Source organism: Heptranchias perlo, chromosome 20, assembly GCF_035084215.1.
Source record: "Heptranchias perlo isolate sHepPer1 chromosome 20, sHepPer1.hap1, whole genome shotgun sequence".
NCBI lineage: Eukaryota > Metazoa > Chordata > Chondrichthyes > Hexanchiformes > Hexanchidae > Heptranchias > Heptranchias perlo.
Window position 1 is genome coordinate 39,325,071 of NC_090344.1, and position 23,028 is coordinate 39,348,098.

At 44.5% G+C, this 23,028-nt stretch overlaps 1 protein-coding gene across 1 annotated transcript in view; it reads left to right on the top strand.

The window, feature by feature from the left end:
- LOC137335729 (anthrax toxin receptor 1-like) overlaps positions 1-20,989 on the top strand; it is a 147,749-nt gene extending 126,760 nt beyond the window's left edge. Inside the window, exon 18 of the mRNA XM_068001045.1 lies at positions 11,977-20,989. Coding sequence (XP_067857146.1) covers positions 11,977-12,252 — 276 coding nt within the window. The 3' untranslated portion in view covers positions 12,253-20,989. The remainder of the gene's footprint in view (positions 1-11,976) is intronic.
- The last annotated feature ends 2,039 nt before the right edge of the window (positions 20,990-23,028 follow it).

The following is a 23,028-nucleotide window of genomic DNA, read 5'->3' on the forward strand; positions in this document are numbered from 1 at the left end:
GGCTGAGATCAACAACCTCGTCCTCTGGGAAATGTTGGGAGGAGTCAAGACCAAGCTTTCAATCGGGGTGTCGAGTCAGGAGCCCAATAATCTAGTGTTGCAGCTGCTGGCCTTCCCTCGAGTCGCTGCTTCTTAAATCGATATGAGACAAAATTACTGCTCTCAATGAGCACGGTAGGGGAGGGGGAGGCTGTGGGGTGCGGGAGGGAGGAGGCATGTGAGGGAAGAAAATGAAACCATTCAGAGTTCAGCCTCAGAGGAGGTGACCCTAATGTGGAGCACAGCTAGCTTAAAAAATAGCATTTCAAAGAAGATGCAAGGATGTATTTTCCAGATGACCAAGAATAAGGCCATTGTTAAGCCTGCTGGCACACTGACCTGATGTAGTAATGCTTGACACATTTACAGGGGGAAGACCTGAAAAAGGTATTAACAAAGAGGTGTTACACTTGGTTTAGAATCGAACAACATAATGATAAGAAACGGCTATTGGCCCCATTGAAGCTCATCCCTCCATTGCACTCACCCTTCCATCCTACCATCCAGTTGCATTTGAACAACCAATGATTTTATGTCTATATTACTTTGCTTGGCAAATCATTCCAATCATGTCTCACTCTTTGTGTGGCTCATATTCTTCCCCGTACCCAATTTAATTTTACCCTTCACTAATTTAATCTTATTTCCTACTTTTCCGCTTTAATCTGCAGTAATAATTTGGTTTTATCTTAACTGAATCACTTAATGTTTTATAAATCTGAATGATGTCCCTTCTTTCTTGACTGTAGAGTTTGAGCTACATCTGCCCTCATGGTTCATCCCACTTTACCCTTGGGATTAACCATTTAAGTAGGTGAGTACTTCCATTAAGATAGGAAGTTCAGAAGCTCATCTTCACACTGTGTCATTTTAAGGTCTCCATTCTGAAAAATGTTCCATTTTTCCTCAATTAATTTCAGGAATACATTCTAATTAAATTGTTTGTCTGTCTCTCATTTCTCTGAAGTTTGCAGTTTTTTTTAAACCATGGATTGTCGACTTTATCCTCCCTGGTACCGATTGTTGGGTGATCTTGGGTTTACTGATATTGCGGTCACTGGTTCCCAGAGGTCCTACTTCTATATTATGGATTCATCCTGATTGCTCCCAAGAACCAGCTCCAGTTACCAGTTACCCCAATGGGTCATCAACATTAATTGAGTCAAAAACCAACGCTGTCTCACTTTCACTGGTTGTGATTCTGTTGCCTCACTTCCAATTAGGCACTGGGGGCAGAGGTTAAAAGTGGAGAAAGAAAAATTTAGGACTGGAGTCAGGAAGAACTTTTTCACATGAAGAGTGGTCGATAATTGGTAGGCTGTAGGGGACAAAAACCCAAGACTCATTCAGGACTCGGATAGATAAGATGGTAAGGGAGCGTGGAACTCCAAACCTGGACAGATGAGCAAAGGAGCCCGATGACCTACCTCATGTATCTACCTTGTGATCTTGTGATGTTGAAATCACTCCCACCTTCTGGGGTGAGCAATGTTTCTGTAATTCCTGTAACACCATCACTTCATGCTGCTGCCTCTGACTCAAGCATTTTATTCTTTTTTTTTATTCGTTCATGGGATATGGGCGTTGCTGGCGAGGCTAGCATTTATTGCCTAATTGCCCTTCAGAAGGTGGTGGTGAGCCGCCTTCTTGAACCGCTGCAGTCTGTGTGGTGAAGGTTCTCCCACGGTGCTGTTAGGAAGAGGTTCCAGGATTTTGACCCAGCGACGATGAAGGAACGGTGATATATTTCCAAGTCGGGATGGTGTGTGACTTGGTGGGGAACATGCAGGTGGTGTTGTTCCCATGTGCCAGCTGCTCTTGTCCTTCTAGGTGGTAGAGGTCACGGGTTTGGGAGGTGCTGTTGAAGAAGCCTTGGCGAGTTGCTGCAGTGCATCCTGTGGATGGTACACATTGCAGCCACAGTGCACCGGTGGTGAAGGGAGTGAATGTTTAGGGAGGTGGATGGGGCGCCAATCAAGTGGGCTGCTTTGTCCTGGATGGTGTCGAGCTTCTTGAGTGTTGTTAGAGCAGCACTCATCCAGGCAAGTGGAGAGTATTCCATCACACTCCTGACTTGTGCCTTGTAAATGGTGGAAAGGTTTGGGGAGTCAGGAGGTGAGTCACTCGCTGCAGAATACCCAGCCTCTGACCTGCTCTTGTAGCCACAGTATTTATATGGCTGGTCCAGTTAAGTTTCTGGTCAATGGTGACCCCCAGGATGTTGATGGTGGGGGATTCGACAATGCTAATGTTGTTGAATGTCAAGGGGAGGTGGTTAGACTCTCTCTTGTTGGAGATGGTCATTGCCTGGCACTTGTCTGGCACGAATGTTACTTGCCACTTATGAGCCCAAGCCTGGATGTTGTCCAGGTCTTGCTGCATGCGGGCTCAGACTGCTTCATTATTTGAGGGTTTGCGAATGGAACTGAACACTCTGCAATCATCGGCGAACAGCCCCATTTCTGACCTTATGATGGAGGGAAGGTCATTGATGAAGCAGCTGAAGATGTTTGGGCTTAGAACACTGTCCTGAGGAACTCCTGCAGCAATGTCCTGGGGCTGAGATGATTGGCCTCCAACAACCACCACCATCTTCCTTTGTGCTAGGTATGACTCCAGCCACTGGAGAGTTTTCCCCCTGATTCCCATTGACTTCAATTTTAATAGGACTCCTTGGTGCCACACCTGGTCATATGCTGCCTTGATGTCAAGGGCAGTTACTCTCACCTCACCTCTGGAATTCATCTCTTTTGCCCATGTTTGGACCAAGGCTGTAATGAGGTCTGGAGCCGAGTGGTCCTGGCGGAACCCAAACTGAGCATCGGTGAGCAGGTTATTGGTGAGTAAGTGCTGCTTGATAGCACTGTCGACGACACCTTCCATCACTTTGCTGATGATTGAGAGTAGACTGATGGGGCGGTAATTGGCCGGATTGGATTTGTCCTGCTTTTTGTGGACAGGGCGTACCTGGGCAATTTTCCACATGTCGGGTAGAATTCAGAATGCTTCCAGCACTCAGCTTTAAGTGCATAATTGTAGTCTGCTGTTTCCTCAGCTCATCTAATCTCAGTTTGTTTTCTTTACCTGGATTTCCTTCATGTTAATCTCTTACTCCTCCATCCTGGTCTACAGTGACGGAATAAGTTCGATTTCCATTAAATGCGATTTATATTACTACTTGGGGATCCACGTTTTACGTCACCGGTCATTCCCTCCGCAACCCACCTCTATGGCACAGCTCTGTCCAGTTCCACTCAATCCTGTTGCATTGAAGACATTACATTGCCTCTCGTGGCTTCTCCTCCATTGCCCGCTTGGTCAGCTCTGGAGGTACCCTCCTCAGTCACTCCTTCTTCATCACGTGGATGTTACCTCTCGGCAATACCATCTGAAGCAAGCGGTCAGCTTCCACATGTACATCGTCACAACCCACAACCTTACCTGTTCATCATTACTACAATCTCCAATTGCCTATCTGACATCAAGACGTTGAGATCTCCCTGCAACTGAATGTCATCAAAACTGAAGCCCCAGCACCAACATCCTGTGGGGTCCTTGACTCCATCCAACCACTCAGATGCCATCTCATGCCAGGTGCAGTTATGGGGAACCTTGGTCTGTTGCCAGACCCTGACGCGAGCTTTATCCATTTTCTTTGAACTCTGCAATATCGTGGTCTCTGTCCCACCTCTCCGCACTGTTGCTGAAACTCCATATCTTCAAATTGAGGCTTGACTTTTCTAACACGCTCTTAGCTGATTTCCATTCTCCACAAATCATTCCGAATGTTGCAGCTTGTGTCCTCACCCATATAAAGTCCCCCCCACCCTCGCCAATTCCTCTCCAAGTTCCATTAGACCCCCATGCCCCAGCGAATTGACTTCAAGATCATTGTCTTTGCTTTCACATCCCTCATGGCCTTGCCCCCCGCCCACTCTACTTCACCAATATCCTTCAGTCTCACGTATCTGCACACACCTTCTGCTGCTCTGAGGCCAAGTTAATCCTGGTTCTCCACACCCTTCACTGCACCATCCATGGCCACTCTTTTAGTTATAACATTGCTGCCTTCTGGAATTGCCCCGAGATCCCTCCCGTCCTGTTTTAAAAACGACCTTATGCTCTTCTCTTTGACTCAGCTTTCACGCCCATCTTCCCAAATTTTCCACTCTTTTCCTTTCACTGCTATTGGGCACATCCTACCTTGTGAAGCACTTTCAAACATCTGGGAATAGGAGTAGGCCATCTGTCAGCAACATGAGAATTGCTGTAGAAATGTAAATTAGTTGTTAATTACCTCCACTTTTCAATCAAAGCCACAACCTAATCGCCTCTATAATTAATGTCGTAGCCTCTCCTCCTTCCATAGATGGCCAACCTCTTAGGAACTTAGTGAGAGCAGTTCATTAGGACATCTAGACTCAGCTGCAGTAGGATTCAAATACGAGTCCTTTAACAAGCTTCTGTGGCACAAAGCCACATCTCTTTGTCCCATGGCGCACTCACTGGGACCCCCTACAGGCCATGCCCGAGCAGCTACTTTTAATGTAAACCATTCAGTATTTGACACTAGACACTGATTGAGGCTCTGATCTCCCCGCCTCCCACAGCAGGAGATATCCGTTAAAAAAGAGGTGAAAATGTCGCGGCAAATCTCGAGAGAAAACAAAACTGCCGCATGTCACTTGTGGAACATCCCGACTTGTGCCAGGGAGAGAGCCTCTCGTGCAAACAGCCTCAGGCACATTCCTTCACTGGCACAACAGCTGTGTGTGACCTCAAGTGCTTGTTGGCTGGAAACATCTGGCACCATTCCGACTGGATGACGTTGGAACCACCGTCGCCAGGCTCAGTGTGCTAATAAGAAGGTGGTCTCCCAGGCACTGTCGTTGATCAACAACAAAATGAACATGGTCTGAGACAAAAGAGAGTATGTTATTTCCCATACTGTTGCCATTTTTTTTAAAATTAGATATTTATAACATTGCATTGAACCTTCAAAGGGTGAAGTCTAGCAGAGCTGTGTCAGTGCATGGGGCCCTAATAGCATCAGACAAAGGAAAAGAACCTCAGACTTCTTGCTGAATCGGCAGATTCATCTCCTCTGAGCATCTCCCTTCAAGCTGCCTGCAGTCAGCCTGCGTCTTGCTTTAATTACTGTCTGACCGCTGCCTACACTGCAGTGGGTCTCTCTGAAAGCCCAGCCCCAGCACGAACACAGTTGCTGGGTGGTAGCCAACTGTACTGCACTATACTGGGTTTAACCCTCGTTGGGCCAGATTGGGAGTGTTTTTGCAGTCTGTCACTTTTCAAATAATTAGAACCCTTTACCGGAATCTAACATTTAAACAAATGCTGGTGCTGGAATATCGGGGTATTTTTGTTTTTAAATCATTGAATGAAAGCCAAGGCTTATAGTTCAGGACTCCAGCCAATGGTTGGAAAGAGAAGGAAAAAAGATGAAGTAATTTAAGAAGGATCGACTGGCTGCGTCCAACCATAAGATTTTTAAAACTTATAGATTGTAAGAGGAGAGAAAAAAAGACTTGCATTTCTACAGCGCCTTTCACAACCGCAGGATGTCCCCAAGCACTTTACAGCCAATGAAGTACTTTTTTTAAAGTGTTGTCACTGTTGTAAGAAACGCAGCAGCCAATTTGCGCACAGCAAGGTCCCACAAACAGCAATGTGGTAATGACTAGATAATCTGTTTCAGTGATGTTGGTTGAGGGATAAATGTTGGCCAGGGTATCGAGGAGAACTATCCTGCTCTTCAAAACAGTGCCGTGGGATCTTTTACGTCCTTAGTGTAACTAAAGACAGTTCGGCCTACAATGCAGCCAGCACTCCCTCCAACATTGGAGTGTCAGCCTGGATTTTTGTGCTCAACTCTCTAGAGTGGAATGTGAACCCACAACCTTCTGACCCAGAAGCAAGAGTGCAACCAACTGAGCCACAAGACTGAAGGATGTAAGAAGTTCCATAGTCTTGAGATCCTGGGAAACAATAAGTTAACGTAAGAAACAAAGAGAGGAAATGTTGCATTTACATAGCACCCAAAACACTTCACAGCCAATGAATTACCTTTGATGTGTCGTCACTGTTCCTATGCAGGCAAACACAACAACCAATATACACACAGCAAGGTTACAGAAACAGCAATGAGATAAATGACCAGGTAATCTGGTTCATTAATGTTGACTGATGGATAAATGTCGGCCAGGACAGCAGAAGAACCCCCTACTCTTCTTCAAATAGTGTCATGAGATCTCACATGTCCACCTGAACAGGCAGACAGAGCCTCCGTTTAATGTATCATCCAGAAGACAGAGACGGTGCGATGAATCTTGATTTTGACACAGTGAGGACGCAGGGAGCAGGAAGAGCCTGTTATCCCTATGGTCTGGGTTGACTGTCAGCATGGATTTGTTAAGGGAAGGTCGTGTCTGACTAACTTGATTGAATTTTTTGATGCGGTAACAAGGACGGTCAATGAGGGTAGCGCATTTGATGGAGTCTACATGGATTTTAGCAAGGCTTTTGTCAAGGTCCCATGTGGCAGACTGGTCAGAAAAGTAAAAGCCCATGGGATTCAAGGGAAAGTGGCAAGTTGGATCCAAAATTGGCTCAGTGGCAGGAGCAAAGGTAATGGTCAACGGGTGCTTTTGTGACTGGAAGGCTGTTTTCAGTGGGGTTCCACGGGGCTCAATACTAGGTCCTTTGCTTTTTGTGGTATATATTAATGATTTAGACTTAAATGTGGGGGGCACGATTAAGAAGTTTGCAGATGATACAAAAATTGGCCATGTGGTTAATAGTAATGAGGAAAGCTGTAGACTGCAGGAAGATATCAATGGACTGGTCAGGTGGGCAGAAAAGTGGCAAATGGAATTCAATCCGGAGAAGTGTGAGGTGATACTTTTGGGGAGGGCAAACAAGGCAAGGGCTTACACAATAAATAGGAGGATACTGAGAGGTGTAGAGGAACAGAGGGACCGCGGAGTGCATGTCGACAGATCCTTGAAGGTAGCAGGACAGGTAGATAAGGCGGTTAAGAAGGCATAACGGTTATAAGAATATAAGAGCAGGGAGGTTATGCTAAAACTGTATAAAACACTGGTTAGGCCACAGCTTGAATACTGCATACAGTTCTGGTCACCATATTACAGGAAAGATGTGATTGCACTAGAGAGGGTACAGCGGAGATTTGCGAGGATGTTGCCAGGACTGGAGAATTTTAGCTATGAGGAAAGATTGGATAGGCTGGGATTGTTTTCTTTGGAACAGAGGAGGCTGAGGGGAGATTTAATTGAGGTGTATAAAATTATGAGGGGCCTAAATAAGGTGGATAGGGAGGACCTATTTCCTTCAGCAGAGAGGTCATTAAGCAGGAGGTATAGACTTAAGGTAATTGGTAGAAGGAGTAGAGGGGAGTTGAGGAGAAATTTTTTCACCGAGAGGGCGGTGGGGGTCTGGAACTCACTGCCTGAAAAGGTGGTAGAGGCAGAAACCCTCATTACATTTTAAAAGTACTCAGACATGCATTTGAAGTACTGTAACCTACAAGGCTACGGACCAAGTGCTGGAAAGTGGGAATAGGCTGGATAACTCTTTTCAGCTGGCACAGACACAATGGGCCGAATTGCCTCCTTCTGTGCTGTAAATTTCTATGATTCTATGACTGGACGCTTAATTCTTAATTAAGAACATTTTAGAAAAATATAATTTCCTCATGGACGTGTTTTTGCCCAATGCTCACAGCAATTCTTATCACAATTCAATATGATATGGCAGCCTTGGAGAGCTGCTGTTTACTTACACACTGAGTACAAGCCACTCTTGCCCTTGATTCTCATCTTCTGTGCTCTCATAAAGACCATTAACTTGTTTGAACTTTTGTCAAAATTTGAATTAAAACATACACCTGGAATTTCCGTGGGGGTTTTCCCCCAATTGCTTGGTGTAACTTCGGCAGAAGATCTGAAGAAATCCTGGAGAGACGGTGTAAACACCAGATTACATTGTTTCTTCAAGGTTTCTGCCGTTCTTATGGGCGGGACATTAGGAAGACCTTGTTGAAATTCTCCCCAATTGCGTATATTTTTCTCCAGTCGTAATGTGAGTGAAAAAGCTGGTGCAAATATCAAATAAAAAGCTGTTGATACCTATCAGCAGCAACAGAAACTTGCATTTACATGGTGCCTTTTGCCGTCAAAATGTCCCAAGGCACTTTATCATGTAGAAGCGAGGGGAAAATAACGCTGGGCCAGGGTGAAGAGTTCAGGAGGGCTGACTGGAGATCTTGGGGAAAAGATCGGATTTGAGAAGATTTTACAGGAGGAGAGAGTAGAGAGCAGAGGGGTTAAGGCTGGGAATTCCAGAGAGTTGGGCCTAGGCAGCTAAAAAGGAACCGGTGATGAGGAGGTGGGTTTGAATGCAATGTTAGAAGAACAAATGGTAAGGGTGTCCTTGAATGGGCATTTCTACCAGTGTAAGATAATTGGCACTGATAACCATATATAGCAATGTAAAGTAATGCACAGGCAGACCCATATACAACAGTGCAAGATAATTGGCAGGAATCATCTTTAATTATCCCTTAAATTGAACATCTTCTTCCACACATCCTTCAAAGTTGTCGACACCATGTTGGCATCCTATGCAGTTGCCTCCCACCTGTTGGACCCATTGTTTTATTTTGGCTTTCCCATCCAACCCATCGAGCACTTTCCTCTTTTCCCTCACACCCTCTGCAGTGGTTTGCACGGCCCCACCTGTGAAGTAGGTTTTTCTATGTTTTACTCCCTCCATTAGCTTTTCAATGTGTACACTCCGCAACTGGATTAACCATAATAGATTAGAGCACAGAAGGAGACCAATCAGCCTATCATGTCTGTACCAGCTCTTTGACACTGATCATGCTAACCTGCTTATTAAAGGGGTTAATGAGTGATTAACTGACGGGAGTGTCGGTAACCAGAGGACACAGACTTAAGGTAATTTAAGGTAACTGGCAAAAGAACCAGAGGGTGGATGAGGAGAAATACTTTTACGCAGCGAGTTGTCATGATCTGGAATGCGTTGGCTGAAAGGGCGGTGGAAACAGATTCAGTAGTAATCTTCAAAAGGGAATTGGATAAATACTTGAATGGGAAAAACTTGCAGGGCAATGGGGAAAGAGCTGGGAGTGGGATTAATTGGATAGCTTTCAAAGAGCTGACACAGGCACAATGGGCTGAATGGCCTCCTTCTGTGCTGTATGATTCCATAACTTAAGCAGTCTGATGGCTACAATTATCTTGTTAAGCAAGACAGTGAACATGAGCATAAATATTATTTATTTACATGTTCCTGAACTGGCAAGTTCTAGTGTCTACAGTCTGATTTTGGTGAATGGTTCCTGCAGTGTTAGGAGTCAATCACACAAAGGAAGTTCTTGCAAAGAAGGACACGAGAAATGAAAGGTTCTTTTAAAAATGATCTTACTGACTCAGCAATCTAGTGAATCAATGGCCTGACTCAGCAATCTCACCAAATCAATTACCTCAATAACTCAGTGACAGTGATTAGGTCAGTATAATCGTTGGGTCATTGTACTGACCCAAAAATCACAATGGCCCAATGGTCATACTGACCCAGAGGCCTCACTGACCCAAGAGTTAACCCAACCATTGCACTGATCCAATGTCCTGGCCAATATTTATTCCTCAACCAACATCGCTAAAAACAGATAATCTGGTCATTATCACATTGCTGTTTGTGGGACCTTGCTGTGCGCATTTATGGTTGCTGTGTTTCCTACATTACAAAAGTGACTACACTTCAGAAGTACTCCATTGGCTGTAAAGCGCTTTGGGACATCCTGAGGTCATGAAAGGCAGTATATAAGTCTTTTCTTTCTTTTCTTTCTCATTGAGCCAACAATCTCATTGAGCCAACAATCTCATTGAGCCAACAATCGCATTGACCCAACAATCACATTGACCCAACAATTGCATTGAGCTAACAATCACAATGGCCCAACAATCACAATGGCCCAACAATCACATTGAGCCAACAATCACATTGAGCCAACAATCACATTGAGCCAACAATCACAATGGCCCTACAATCGCATTGACCCAACAATCGCATTGACCCAACAGTCACAATGGCCCAACAATCACATTAACCCAACAATCGCATTGAGCCAACAATCGCATTGAGCCAACAATCGCATTGACCCAACAATCGCATTGAGCCAACAATCGCATTGAGCCAACAATCACATTGAGCCAACAATCACATTGAGCCAACAATCGCATTGAGCCAACAATCACATTGAGCCAACAGTCACAATGGCCCAACAATCGCATTGAGCAAACAATCACATTGAGCCAACAATCACATTAACCCAACAATCGCATTGAGCCAACAATCACATTGAGCCAACAATCGCATTGAGCCAACAATCGCATTGACCCAACAATCACATTGAGCCAACAATCACATTGAGCCAACAATCGCATTGACCCAACAATCACATTGAGCCAACAATCGCATTGACCCAACAATCACATTGAGCCAACAATCGCATTGACCCAACAATCACATTGAGCCAACAATCGCATTGACCCAACAATCACATTGAGCCAACAGTCACATTGAGCCAACAATCGCATTGACCCAACAATCACATTGAGCCAACAGTCACAATGGCCCAACAATCACATTGACCCAACAATCACATTGAGCCAACAATCACATTGAGCCAACAGTCACAATGGCCCAACAATCGCATTGACCCAACAATCACATTGACCCAATAATTACACTGAGCCAAATGAATTGTCTCCATGGTCTCACTGACCCAACAAACCTTATTGATGCAACAACATTGCTAATCTGACAATCTCCAAGACCTTTCTGTGAGGTATTTGGCAGCTTTTCCAGTGCCTTGTGACAGTGAGAGTTGTCTTCTTTTTAAGCAAATACAACTTCAACAGATTCCATTTGTATCTCTCTGAATGAAATGTAACAGTCAGCTTCTGGAAGGGTGATCCATAGTGTTGCTGAGAGGCGCGATGCCAGACTCAACACAAATGATCCTGAGAATGACGTGAATGATGCATTCCACTGATTGTTGCGCTAATGAACTGTAATAAGATTGTCTTCAAATTACTGGTGTTATACATGGGCCAGCTCTCATAGCAATACGCATACTTGCATACCTCCAAGAAATTGAAGAGACACTCACAAAAATATATTTAATGTGCATTCACGTACGTCATATTGGTGGAAAATTCACAACCTGTACTTACATTGCAGCTTTATATCTTGCAACGGTCAAAGGTTGTCACTGGGCCACATGACTGTATCATGACTGTATTTCTTGGGGAAGATGCCTCTTTGTGCTGTGTGGTGAAATCGTTGTGTTCTTTTTATAGACAGATTTCTGATTTGATTACATACACTGCAGAGGATATCTGCACCTAATGAAGGGAATCAAATAGGACAATACAGAAAGCTGTTTCAAACCAAAGTAGGGCAGAACTGGAGGAGGTGGTATACTGAAGAACCCAGAATTGAAATTTTATTCAAGAAATAATTTCTTCAGTCCTAGAGTTGTTGACTTCTGGAATAGAATATGCAGGACGGACTCAATTGGAGCATTCAAGGAGGGATTAGATCAATGTGTGCTCCAAGAGGATGAAAAGGGGTGTCGAATTGGGGTAGGAAAATTGTGAAAAATGTTCAGGACCTAGAATTTAGGAGAAGCTGGATGGGCCTAGTGGCCTTTCCTCATTTCTATGTTCTTTTGTTTGATTCATTTAATGATTGTCCTTTGTAAGTTTTGACAAAATTATATTGGTGTAACCGAGTTTTGCTGTACAGTGGAGTTTGGTGCAGTACACAGACTGGATCGAGTAACTACTTGCCTTTCTGTTTTCCTCTCAGGGTCGCTGCATTAATTTCACAAGAGTAAAGGCCAATGGGAAGCCACCCAGTTATCCTATCTACAACAACATGCCGAATGGTGGGCCGGCTCCCATCTACTGTCCGAGCATGAGTCCCCCTGCATCTCCTGCTCCATCGCCTGAACCGTCACCCACTCAGTCAACAACTCCGTCGCCCACTCCATCGCCAACCTCCACTCTGCCTCCGCCTCCACCAGGACCGCCACCCACACGGGCTCCTCCCCCAACGCGCCCACCCCCTCGCCCTTCTTTCTAAACTCGGACAAGTCACGTGGTTAACCCTTCATTTAGCAGCTGTTGGGAAGGGCACCAAAGAGGTACTGTGTAAAGCTTCTTACTGGTCTGAAGGAGACTGTTTCCCTTTTGTCAGTTTATGGAGGATATCTGCAGCAAACTGAACTCCAATTTACACAGCAATATCCTTTTGAACTTGTGGCGGTTAGAGTTGGCATCGTTGTCTTAAACTTGATCAATTATCGCTTTTAAATGTGTGATATATTGATATTCGACAGTTACCATTTTATATATACCTTATTACATTTTACTATCTTTCTGCAACAAAACTAAGTTTGAAAATTCAACATCAAACATTTTGACTGTATGTTGAATTTTGACCAATCTATTGAAGAAATTGATCATTGAGGTATCAGTTCTGTCAAAATGGGTTATGGCAAGAGTGTCAATATTCCTTGTTGATTGTGCCACCCTAAGGTTATTCATTACAAAGAGTCTCGTCATCTCTTACTGGAATGTGCCATAAAATAGTATTACTGACACGTTAGAATCGGGGGACCCTGGAGCACCAAGCAGATTGGCTATGGTATTTGAATCCCAGCATTGCCTGACGCTTCGACTACCTGCCACTGTTAGGGCCATGTTTTTTTCAGATGGGTCACAAGATGGAGGGCCTTGCTGGGGCAAAGGGCGGGGTGGGGGGGGGGCGGGTGCTCTGCATCACATGTGAAAGGAAAAACTGACAAAAGCCAGCATCTCTCACTGCAAGCTCTCCTCCCCCACCCCCGATTTCAGTCCATCAAAGAACAGCACTGCCTGAGTTGGACATTTGCTGGCCAGAAGGACAGCAGTCAGCAGGCCCTGTTGGGGAATGGAGAGGGAAGGAAGTCCTGGCAAAGCATATAAAGTAAACAAATAGCAACTGGAAGGTAATACAGGGCACTGTGGATCCATTCAGCTAGCATGCAGCTCTGACCTTCACGGAGCGTGTTTAGTGATCCGCATGGTGACCTTTCAATGAACCAAGTCCCTCAGCAGGCGATTCCACCGCTACCTGGTCAGTTCCTCATGCTTGGTAACATTTTGAAAACTGCAGTGGTGTTTCTTCAATTTTTTTTAAAATGACAACGTAAAGAATGTCATAAGTAAAGTTTCATTTTGCGGGCCAAGGCTTGCAGGAGCACTGACTTGCGTGGTCCCTGGGGTGGCGGGACGCAGGTTCGATCCTCCCACTCCACTCGGTTCAGCCGCAACCCCAGATGCCAACTTACAGCTCTGTTGACAGATGCCTGGAAGCAAGTTGCCCAGTCGCCCTCTCACCTGAGGGCACCAAGTGCGGGGGAGGGGGGAGGGAATCGTGAAGCAAATTGTGAGATTTTACGCTCTGAAGAAGCTAGAATGAGTTTGTGCTTCCATCTGTTCACTTACGTTCCGCTGAGCATCGTAAAAGTGCATAAGATTTGTGAGCCAGCGGACCTGTTTGGAAAGTTCGAAAGAGTTAAATTGCTGGAGCATTCAGTTACCCTGGGGAAGTGATGGACTTAATGAGGAATCTATGGGATCAGTTAGAGTGGGAAGCCTGTTGATCCAGACGCCCTGATGGAAAGGTTATTTGTACTCCTTTTGGAGCTCATGTGCATATGAAATAATGTAGAATCAGCAATGCTGGAAAAAAACTGAAACAAAATACACAGACAGATTCAACCCAGAAGGCCTTCCCACTCACAAAGTGTTGGGACTAAGCTGCATCCTTCCACACTGATTCACCTTCATGCTTTCCGTGTTGTAAAGGTCGTAAACCATTTCCCCCAAAGAGCTTCTCTGGTCTGCACTCAGCCATTGCTGTCTCTTCCCATTTCTTCTATTTTTGACCTCGTTGTCACCCACGGCCTGGTATCTGCCAAAGCCTTGATGTCATCGCCCCTCTCGCATCCATGTCAGGCAACAAACAACAGAATAATTATCTATGAGGAAATCCAAATGCAAAAATTAATCTATTATTATTAACTATAGCGATCTGGTATGTGAGAGGCTGTCGAATCAGTCTTTGCTGAACAGAAGAGGCCTCAATTATACCGATATACACTGAACAAAAGAGGTAACTAAATGAAAACTGTTACCTGTTCACTACAGACAGGGCCTCAGGCTGACACCGCAACCTTGCACATTGTACAGAAAACACCCAGATTGCAATCCTGTACACTGCTGAGAAAAGTCCTCAAACTGTTGCTTCAACCAAATATACTGTACAGAAAAGGCCTCAGGCTGATACTGGAACTCCGTTTGTTAAACATCGCCTTCTCAACAAAATACTCTTCTGCCCCTGTGCTGCACATTATGCCGAGCTAATTTTGTAGTCAGGAGGACAAATTGCGTGAACATTCTTGAGAAAAGAGCAGATTATAAAACATTCTATTCTTGAAAAGCTTTCCACTGACATCTGGAATCATTTGAACGCATTCTGTGATGTTTTTAAGCAGACCTTACTGTACGTGTTCATATCCTATTAATGTCAGGCCCACCAGGAATTTGCACAGTGCTCAAGTGGTGCCTGAGGTAAATTTTCCAGGCCTTGTTATAAATTAACCTCTCATAATCTCACTGGGTAACACCACTTCGATCTGACATGCTTGCTGGTCTCGCGAGATGCCATCAATCATACGCATCACAAAGATGACCTGTGGCAAACGGGACGGAGAGCCAGATTCCAATGGGAAGATGATGGATCTGAAAGTGGAATCCAGAATTCTATGGTTACCCAATTTGTTATGTGCATCAGTGGCGGGTTCAAGATCGCGCAAGATCCTGCGATTTGCTCACGCTACTTGGAACGAACTAACTGTAGTCACTGACCTCAAGCTTTTCACCCGTTATTATTCTTAGAGTCTGAGATTAATTTTGTAAGGTCTTTTTGTCCCTTGTCTTTTTAGGTCTGCCCTGCAATCGAGAGGGCCGAGAGTGATCTGAGGCGTTCCAAAGCATTGTATCGATTGAGCAACCTAGTTAAAGGGCTAAAGCACCATAGTGCAGGACGTCAGCAAGAGAATGGGAAAGAAGGTGAGCTAAACCAGAAAGTAATGAGTAGGTGATGCCAAGTGTGGGTTTTAAAAGCCTGTAGGAAAGGTTGACTGAGAGGGGTGAGGAGTTCCACAATTTTGAGGTCTAAGGAAAGAATTTGTCCAAGTAGGAGGCAGTGCGATGAGTCTTTATTTCAGTACAGTGAAGATGCAGGGAGGAGAAAGAGTGTGTAGGGTGAGGTATTTGGAGCTCAGGAGGAACAGGAAAGTTCAGGGGAGCATTGATCAGTGTAGTATTGATAAAACAGAAAGACAAGAAAGGTTGCAATAGAAAGAGAGGCTGGAGTCTGGATGTGAGCGAAGGATCATCTACTGAATGATAAGTTCTTGTGTTTATCTGATCAGGAGTGCCTGAGGAGTGTCAGAGGATATCGGAGCAGCATTCATGTCTCCATTCTACAAGTCACATCATTATGATAGGCCAGAATAGTATCTCCATTACATAGGCAAGGGATCAGGCTTAGAAAAGACAGTAGTATAGGTGTTAGTTTGTGATGTAGAGCCAAGGAGAATGCAATTAGACACAACTGTGTCGACACTGAGTTTACAACTCCATAGGAAAATGATCTGTTAACCCGATAAGTGTGCCTCAGTGCTTGGCATGCCACTGAGCCATACAGACTTGGTCTCTGGTTCCATCCCCAATCTGCACTGAGCGAGCTGATCTTATCCAGGGAATGCTGCAATTGGTTAAAGCATCCTGGGCAGGGAGGGGGAGTTAATTCAGTCACGGTTCCCACTCTTGATTAGTATCAAGTTGACTGTGCTTGAAAATGTACTCGTGTACAGGTGAGGACACCTTCTGCTGTAATGCCACCACAGTCAAATAGCCTGCTGACATTCACTGTCAGAGCTCAAACTTGAAGAACGGCCACTTGGGTGAGGTAGCAGAGGGCTGCTTGTGCTGTGCCATTGCACTCGCTTTAAAAAATGAAGACAGTAAATTGAGAAGGATGTAAATAGTGCTTCAGACTAACTGCAGGGCAATGCACTATTGTCGTTATGTAGCCTTGTGTAATGCACTATTGCCATTATCTAGTCTTGTGTAATGCACTATCGCCATTATCTAGCCTTGTGTAATGCACTATCGCCATTATCTAGCCTTGTGTAATGCATTATCGCCGTGATCTAGCCTTGTGTAATGCACTATCGCCATTATCTAGCCTTGTGTAATGCACTATCGCCATGATCTAGCCTTGTGTAGTGCATTATTGCCATGATCTAGCCTTGTGTAAAGCACTATTGCCATGATCTAGCCCTGTGTAAAGCAATATCGCCATGATCTAGCCTTGTGCAAAGCACCATCCAAATCAGTTGCAACCCTATTTGAAACACTAGTTTTGAGCCGTTGAGCAGAAACACCTCCCAAACTCTGTTCGTGTTGCCCCTCCTAATACCTGGAACATTTCTGACGTTTGTTTGTGTTAAGTACAAGATATGAGAGTCTGTTCAGCAGAAACATGACTGGGACTGTTGGTCAGAATGATAAATGTGCAAAATTAAAAAAATTAACCGTTGAAAATCCTAACTGTTAAAAACCTAAGATGCGCAGAAATAAGACAAGCCACGTGGCCAGCCTCCTAATTCCTTCTGTGTTCTAGCTCTCTGGCTCAGTGCTGACACATTTGACTATGAATCGTCACTTCCTCATCGGTATTACTGCTCCTTACTAAAGCTGTTTGCACAGGGATCTGAACTAGATTATCATGGAGTTACTTTGAATTATAGTATTGCACCTATTCCCATTCAGTTTAAGGTACATCATTGAATAAAACAGAATTGAATAAACAGTCTCCTTGACTGCACCTTCTTCCATGGCCATCTGTCACCTGACAATATCACATGCTTCGTAATGGTGACTACTGTACTACCAAGTGTTCTTGCCACTCCCTCTGGCACTGCACTCTTGAAAAAGATCGTCACATCAGACCAAACCCCACTGGTGTAAAAATAACAACATGAATGTGGAACACGATCCCTGTGTAAACACAGGACACTTGGTTAATCCATGTTTCTGCCAACGAGGAACCATGCACCATTGCTTGTGACACTATCGCTCATGTGTTACGCAGACTCTTTGAAGCATTGTATTCAATTACCTTCCTGTGCATTTTTCCCCAGTTTTTGCGTTGTCCTGAAAGTTGATGTCACTGACCTTGCCAACTCTAGTTGGATGTCTTCCTGGTGTTTTCATCACATGACCACCTGCCACCAACCACCCCACCCACTCAAACCTCCTTTTCCCCCATCTTCAATATTTTTATAACTAATAAACGAAAGTGTTCAAAGAAAATGAAAATAAAAATACAATTCTTTTGAACGCCCCTATGATTTTTCTCCCACGTTTTGCTCATGGGCAGTGTCTGGGAGATTAATCTTTAATTCCTGGAGACTGCAGGACAATCCTGGAGGGTTGGCAACCCTCTGTCCTATTAACAGTAGTCGTGTACTTCAAAACAAAATTGTGCAAATTGTTTTGAGTTGCGTTGACATGTTGGGGTGCTGTATAAATGAAAGTATTATTTATCATAGCAGCTGGAGACTCAGAGAAGCACAGGCTTCAAATAAAAAAATTAAATCTGTTGTTTGTGCTCACTGACCTACATTGGCTCCTGGTTCTGCAAGGCCTCGATTTTACAATTCTCATTCTTGTTTTCCAGTCCCTCCATGGCCTCGCCCCCTCCCTATCTCTGTAACCTCCTCCAGCCCTACAACCCTCCAAAATCTCTGCGCTTCTCCAATTCTGGCCTCTTGCGCATCCCTGCTTTGCTTCACTCAACCATTGGCGGCCGTGCCTTCAGCTGTCTCGGCCCTAAGCTCTGGAATTCCCTCCCTAAACCTCTCCGCCTCTCTCCTTTTAAGGCACTCATTAAAACCGACCTCTTTGACCAAGCTTTTGGTATCAAATTTTGTTTGATAATGGTTCCTGTGAGATGTTTTAGTGTTCAAGGCGCTCCATAAATGCAAGTTGCTTTTGTTGTTTACAAACAAGTGACACAGTGACGTAAACCTTGCTCAAAGGCATCTGTGCTGCAAATAACGCACAGCTTTTCTGGCTCCTCTTCTCTCTCTTCCCAGACTATAAATGGCTTGCTGAGCACTTTTTTTCAGAAAGCCAGCCTTCCTTTAAAACAGCTGTCTCGGTGGGCTTATGAGTGGGTGTAAAGTCCGCAGTGCCTCTGCTTACTATCGTAGTGAAAATGGAAATGAAAGGTTGACAGATTTACACTGTATTCAGAAAATAACTTTTTTTAGACTTTCTGCATCCACTGCTAGATCTCAGAAACTGGAATGAGGTCATTCAGGCTCTCCAGGCCCAGTATGCAAGCATTCAAAAGTTAATGCAAGAAGGATGTGCTGCCTTGAGATATCTGCAGCAGTCTTTGTATTTGTGACCCTGTATCTTAAATGGGCATGTGACACCTCGTGGCTGATACCAGTACTGCACAGCCATTTTTGAATTGATTGAAGGTCTGGTTTGGAATAACCCATCTTCCTTCTTTCATGTCCAGTTTTACTCTCATTCCATCGCATTCCTGGAGCCGACACCGGCTGCACCTCTTTTACCGAACTGACAGCCAGTGCAGACATGTGCGGGGCTAGTCCTGGTCCCAGGGTGCTTATATTGTGCATTGTAATTCAGACCCATTCGCACCGGGACTGATAATGGTGTTTGCATGTAAACTGGTCTCTTTATTTTGCCAGGTTAACACTCTGCCTTCCACAGTTATCGTCCCCCTTTTCCCACAGCTTGTGTCAAGCCTCCATGTTAAAGGGAATGTTGAGTAAAAGCAGAGAAGCTGAAGACTCAGAACGACGAGTGTACAGAGCATAGAGATTGCAGAGAGGCAGGAATTAACAAGTATAACTGGCTGGGGGAATGGAGAGAGGAAACCAATTGGAGATTAATGTGTCCTCTATTATGTGAGAGGGAATCTATGGAGTGAGAAGGAACTTAGGCCAGATATTGGTGAGGAAGAGTGTGAAAAGAACCCCACCGCCTGCTCCTCAAAGTCTCCTTACCCACAGTCCATCTCCATCGATTTCCCAGCTTCCCAGGGCAGGGCTGGGCAGGGCTCAGCGGAGGCTTCAATCGCCGTTCCTGTGGAACCGTGCGGGGGAGGCGGGTGGAAAGAGACAAACCCACATCCTGGAGCGCAGCGTGTTGGAGCCGGAACACACTGCCCCACCCTCAGATGCGTTTCAGCTACTGGAACATTTAATTGGGACAATACGTTGGTTGCTTTAATAAATATTATACTAAAATTTCTTAACAGAATCCAGAGATAAATATTTAGAGAGACAACTCCGACCTCCATGAAAATCTGAGGCACAATATTCCACTGTCCCTAGTTACTGTTCTCTTATAGCGATCGGCCGGTTCACTCATTATATCACAACAGGAGGTTAACTTGACTTTTAAGCGTAAATGGTGAGGATATTTTAATTGGGTCATACCAGGACTGAAAGGGATGACTCTCGTTGAGACAACCTGAACAGTCCCTTATCCATTGTAACTGCATGTGATAGGAACTGCCAGCTGTTCCAAATGGGAATCTTTTAATGGGGCTGAGCTGGAATAGCGTGTTAAAATTAAGCCTTACAGGAAGGCTGGGGAATAACAGAGAGCCCTCTGAGGGTGGGGTATTGCACAATGATATAACTGAGATCATGATGACGGTGGCGTATAACAGAGATTGTTTTTACAGAGCCTGATGAGTGTTGTGTAACAGAGATAGTGTTACAGCAGTGGGATACTATACCTAACCAGTCCATGTTGCTATTGATCAAAACACCTTTTCATTATTTTGATGTATTTTTGCTCTGTTGGGTAAATGAGGTCAACATTTCCCATTTTAAAGAAAGCATCATCAGTTCTCAATTCACAAATGAGGAAGGCCCAACTGAGCTCACTCGCTTCTTTTGCTCTCGGGCTGTGGGTGCGATGTTCATTTCCCATCCCTCGTTGCCCTGACAGCTGAGTGGCTTGCTAAGCCCCCTCAGAGGGCATTAAGAGTCAAGAACATGGTATGGGACTGTACTCAAATGTAGAGCAGATGACACCGGGTAGGGGTAGCAGATTCCCTGAAGCCCATCAGTGAAGCAGTTGGGTTGTAACAACAATTCAGAAGCTTTCATGGTCATTTCTTCTAGCGATCGCCCACCAGATTTATTGAATTGAGTGCCATAACTTGCTGTGGTGGTCTTTGAACTTATGTCATCTGGGTTGCTAATCTTATACTATAACCACTACATTACATCTGGAGAGCAGCTACAATTTCCCCCATCACAGCATGCAACCTTCTCTTACAAGACCCTCCTTGGGAAGTCCACTCCAAATATTGATCGATCTATGTAAAGAATAGGCATGCACTTCCATTAAAGTACTGGACAGAAGAAAGCCGGAAGAAGAGTTAAGCCTCCGTACACTAATATCGCACGGCATGAAGAATAATCTCCAGGGCTTTGGCTTTTCAGGCAATGATAGGGATAGTAGAGGTGACGGAGCAAGTAAAAACTGAAAAGAATTCATTACACGGCCAAGGAAAAAGCATGAGGTGGGCGTCAGTGAAAGGAGAGCAGGCTCACATTGTATCTGTTTGATGTTTATTTCACTCCATGCTCAGTATGTACCCAGCTGAAGCATTTCAAATCCAAAGTGGCGATTGTTTTTATTTTGAGGGGTGGGATGGGTGGGGTTTAGTAAATTATTGTACAGAAGCCAAGTTGATCGTTGATGGCATGTTTATCAAGCTGTGCTTGTTAAGAATTGTTTTACTGCCTATTTGTTCTGTTTAAAGTTTCTTCAGGTTTTGAACGAGTGCCTGACTTTCACAGTTGCAACAAAACAGCTATGAACAAAAAAACGCAATTTTACAAACTCATTATGATAGATATAACCCAGACTAGTGAGAATGTGCATTTTGACTTCTCCACTCAACGTGTGACATGTGAATCGCCAGACACGGGTGTGAGCAGGCTATATTGGGTCTTTCAAGTGCTGACCCACCTGGGGAACAGTATTACAAGAATCGCCGGTACACTCTGTAATGTATTGTACAGGACGTGACTCACACCTTGCCTATCGCCCAGTATGACTTCTCTGGGTTCGTGACACACTTCCTGGTTCGGCCAGGGGTCATTCACCGGGTCGAACAGTGCCACAGTAACCAGTCATCTCTGATGAGCGTAATTCTGTTGAAAGCAGGCTGAAAAAATATGATATTCATTTAACACACTGTAAATAATGTGTCACTCTGCCGGGGAGCTGGCCCTCGACTTACACCTTGCAGCTATTCTGACCTGTAGCACGTTGCTGGATTCATGAAGTTGAACTAACTGGTTAGAAATGTAATAACCTTTCACGTTCATACAATCTCTCAATGATGGTTCTCAGCATCTACAAAGATGAAGGTGCAAGCCGAGCAATTACTGCTGGCCAGATTTGCGGATGAATGTTTAACACGTCCATGTGACATTCTGTTCTCTGCTATCATATTGCTAAATGGTTTGTGATTTTTAAGTTCTCCATACATATGCTGTCTATCAGGCAGCTATATACTATCGATTAACCCATTTAAAGTAAACAGGTTAATTGATGTGCTAAAATGGAAGATGGGAATGATACAAATCTGCTAAACTTTCATCTGCTCATCTCACCACCAGTAATTTCGAAGCGATAAGGATAGAATTGGAACAAGCCACGTTCTTTGACTCTGGGGACTGACTGAAAATCTCTGTTGGGTATAGTTTCAAATGTTGGTTCAGGTTCCATTGAGCCATCTATCAGAAATCTGATGTCAAGATAAGTAGGAAAAAAACTACTAATGCTGCAAATCTGTAATAGAAATGGAATTTGCTGCACATACAGCACAGGTCGGTCAGTTTCCATTAAAGGATGGCTTAATGTTTTGGGTGTTGCCCCTTCATCAAAACTGGAATGGGAAGGCAGGTGAGCCACTTTACAGGCCACGGAGGAGGTGGGGGTGACAAAAGGTAAAGGCCGTGGTGATGTTATTGTTCGATAGATGTTGGTAAATGTTGTAAATATCAGCAAGCCTGTGTATAATCATCCAGCAAGGCCCATCAAGCCCAGATATCAATGTGAGCTATAGGCAGAGCTGCCGGTAGGCCGGAAAGGGGAGTTTGAGGCTTGCCTCAGGTGGAGTTTAAGTGGAAATTAAAACAAAATACTCACACCATTGTTAAAAGAAAAATGAGATGACAGGATATTGTTTTTTGTCTGCTCTGTTTTTCCCTTGATGTAACTTTTGTCCAATAAACTTGGTGTGCTGGTACAGTTGTGTGGGTGTCTCTCTTACAGTGGGCTGCTTCTGTGCCTGTTACGGTGAAGACCAGTCATGGAGAAGGCAGAATATGCTGGTTACCTCTCTGTAGAACACAAACCAGCAATCCAATCGAAGAGTTCGAAGATACCACTCTCAATGTACATTGTTGTCTACACAACAGTGACTACACTTAAAAATTCATCACTGGTTATAAAACGCTTTGCGACATTGTGGGAATGTGACAAGGTGCTGTGAAAATGCAAATTCTTTCTTTAACTGCGAGTGGTTCGGATCTGGAATGCACTGCCCGAGGGGGCGATGGAGGCAGATTCAATCATGGCCTTCAAAAGGGAATCGGATAAGTACTTGAAAGGAAAAAAATTGCTGGGCTATAGGGAAAGGGACTAGTTGGATTGCTCTTGCATAGAGCCG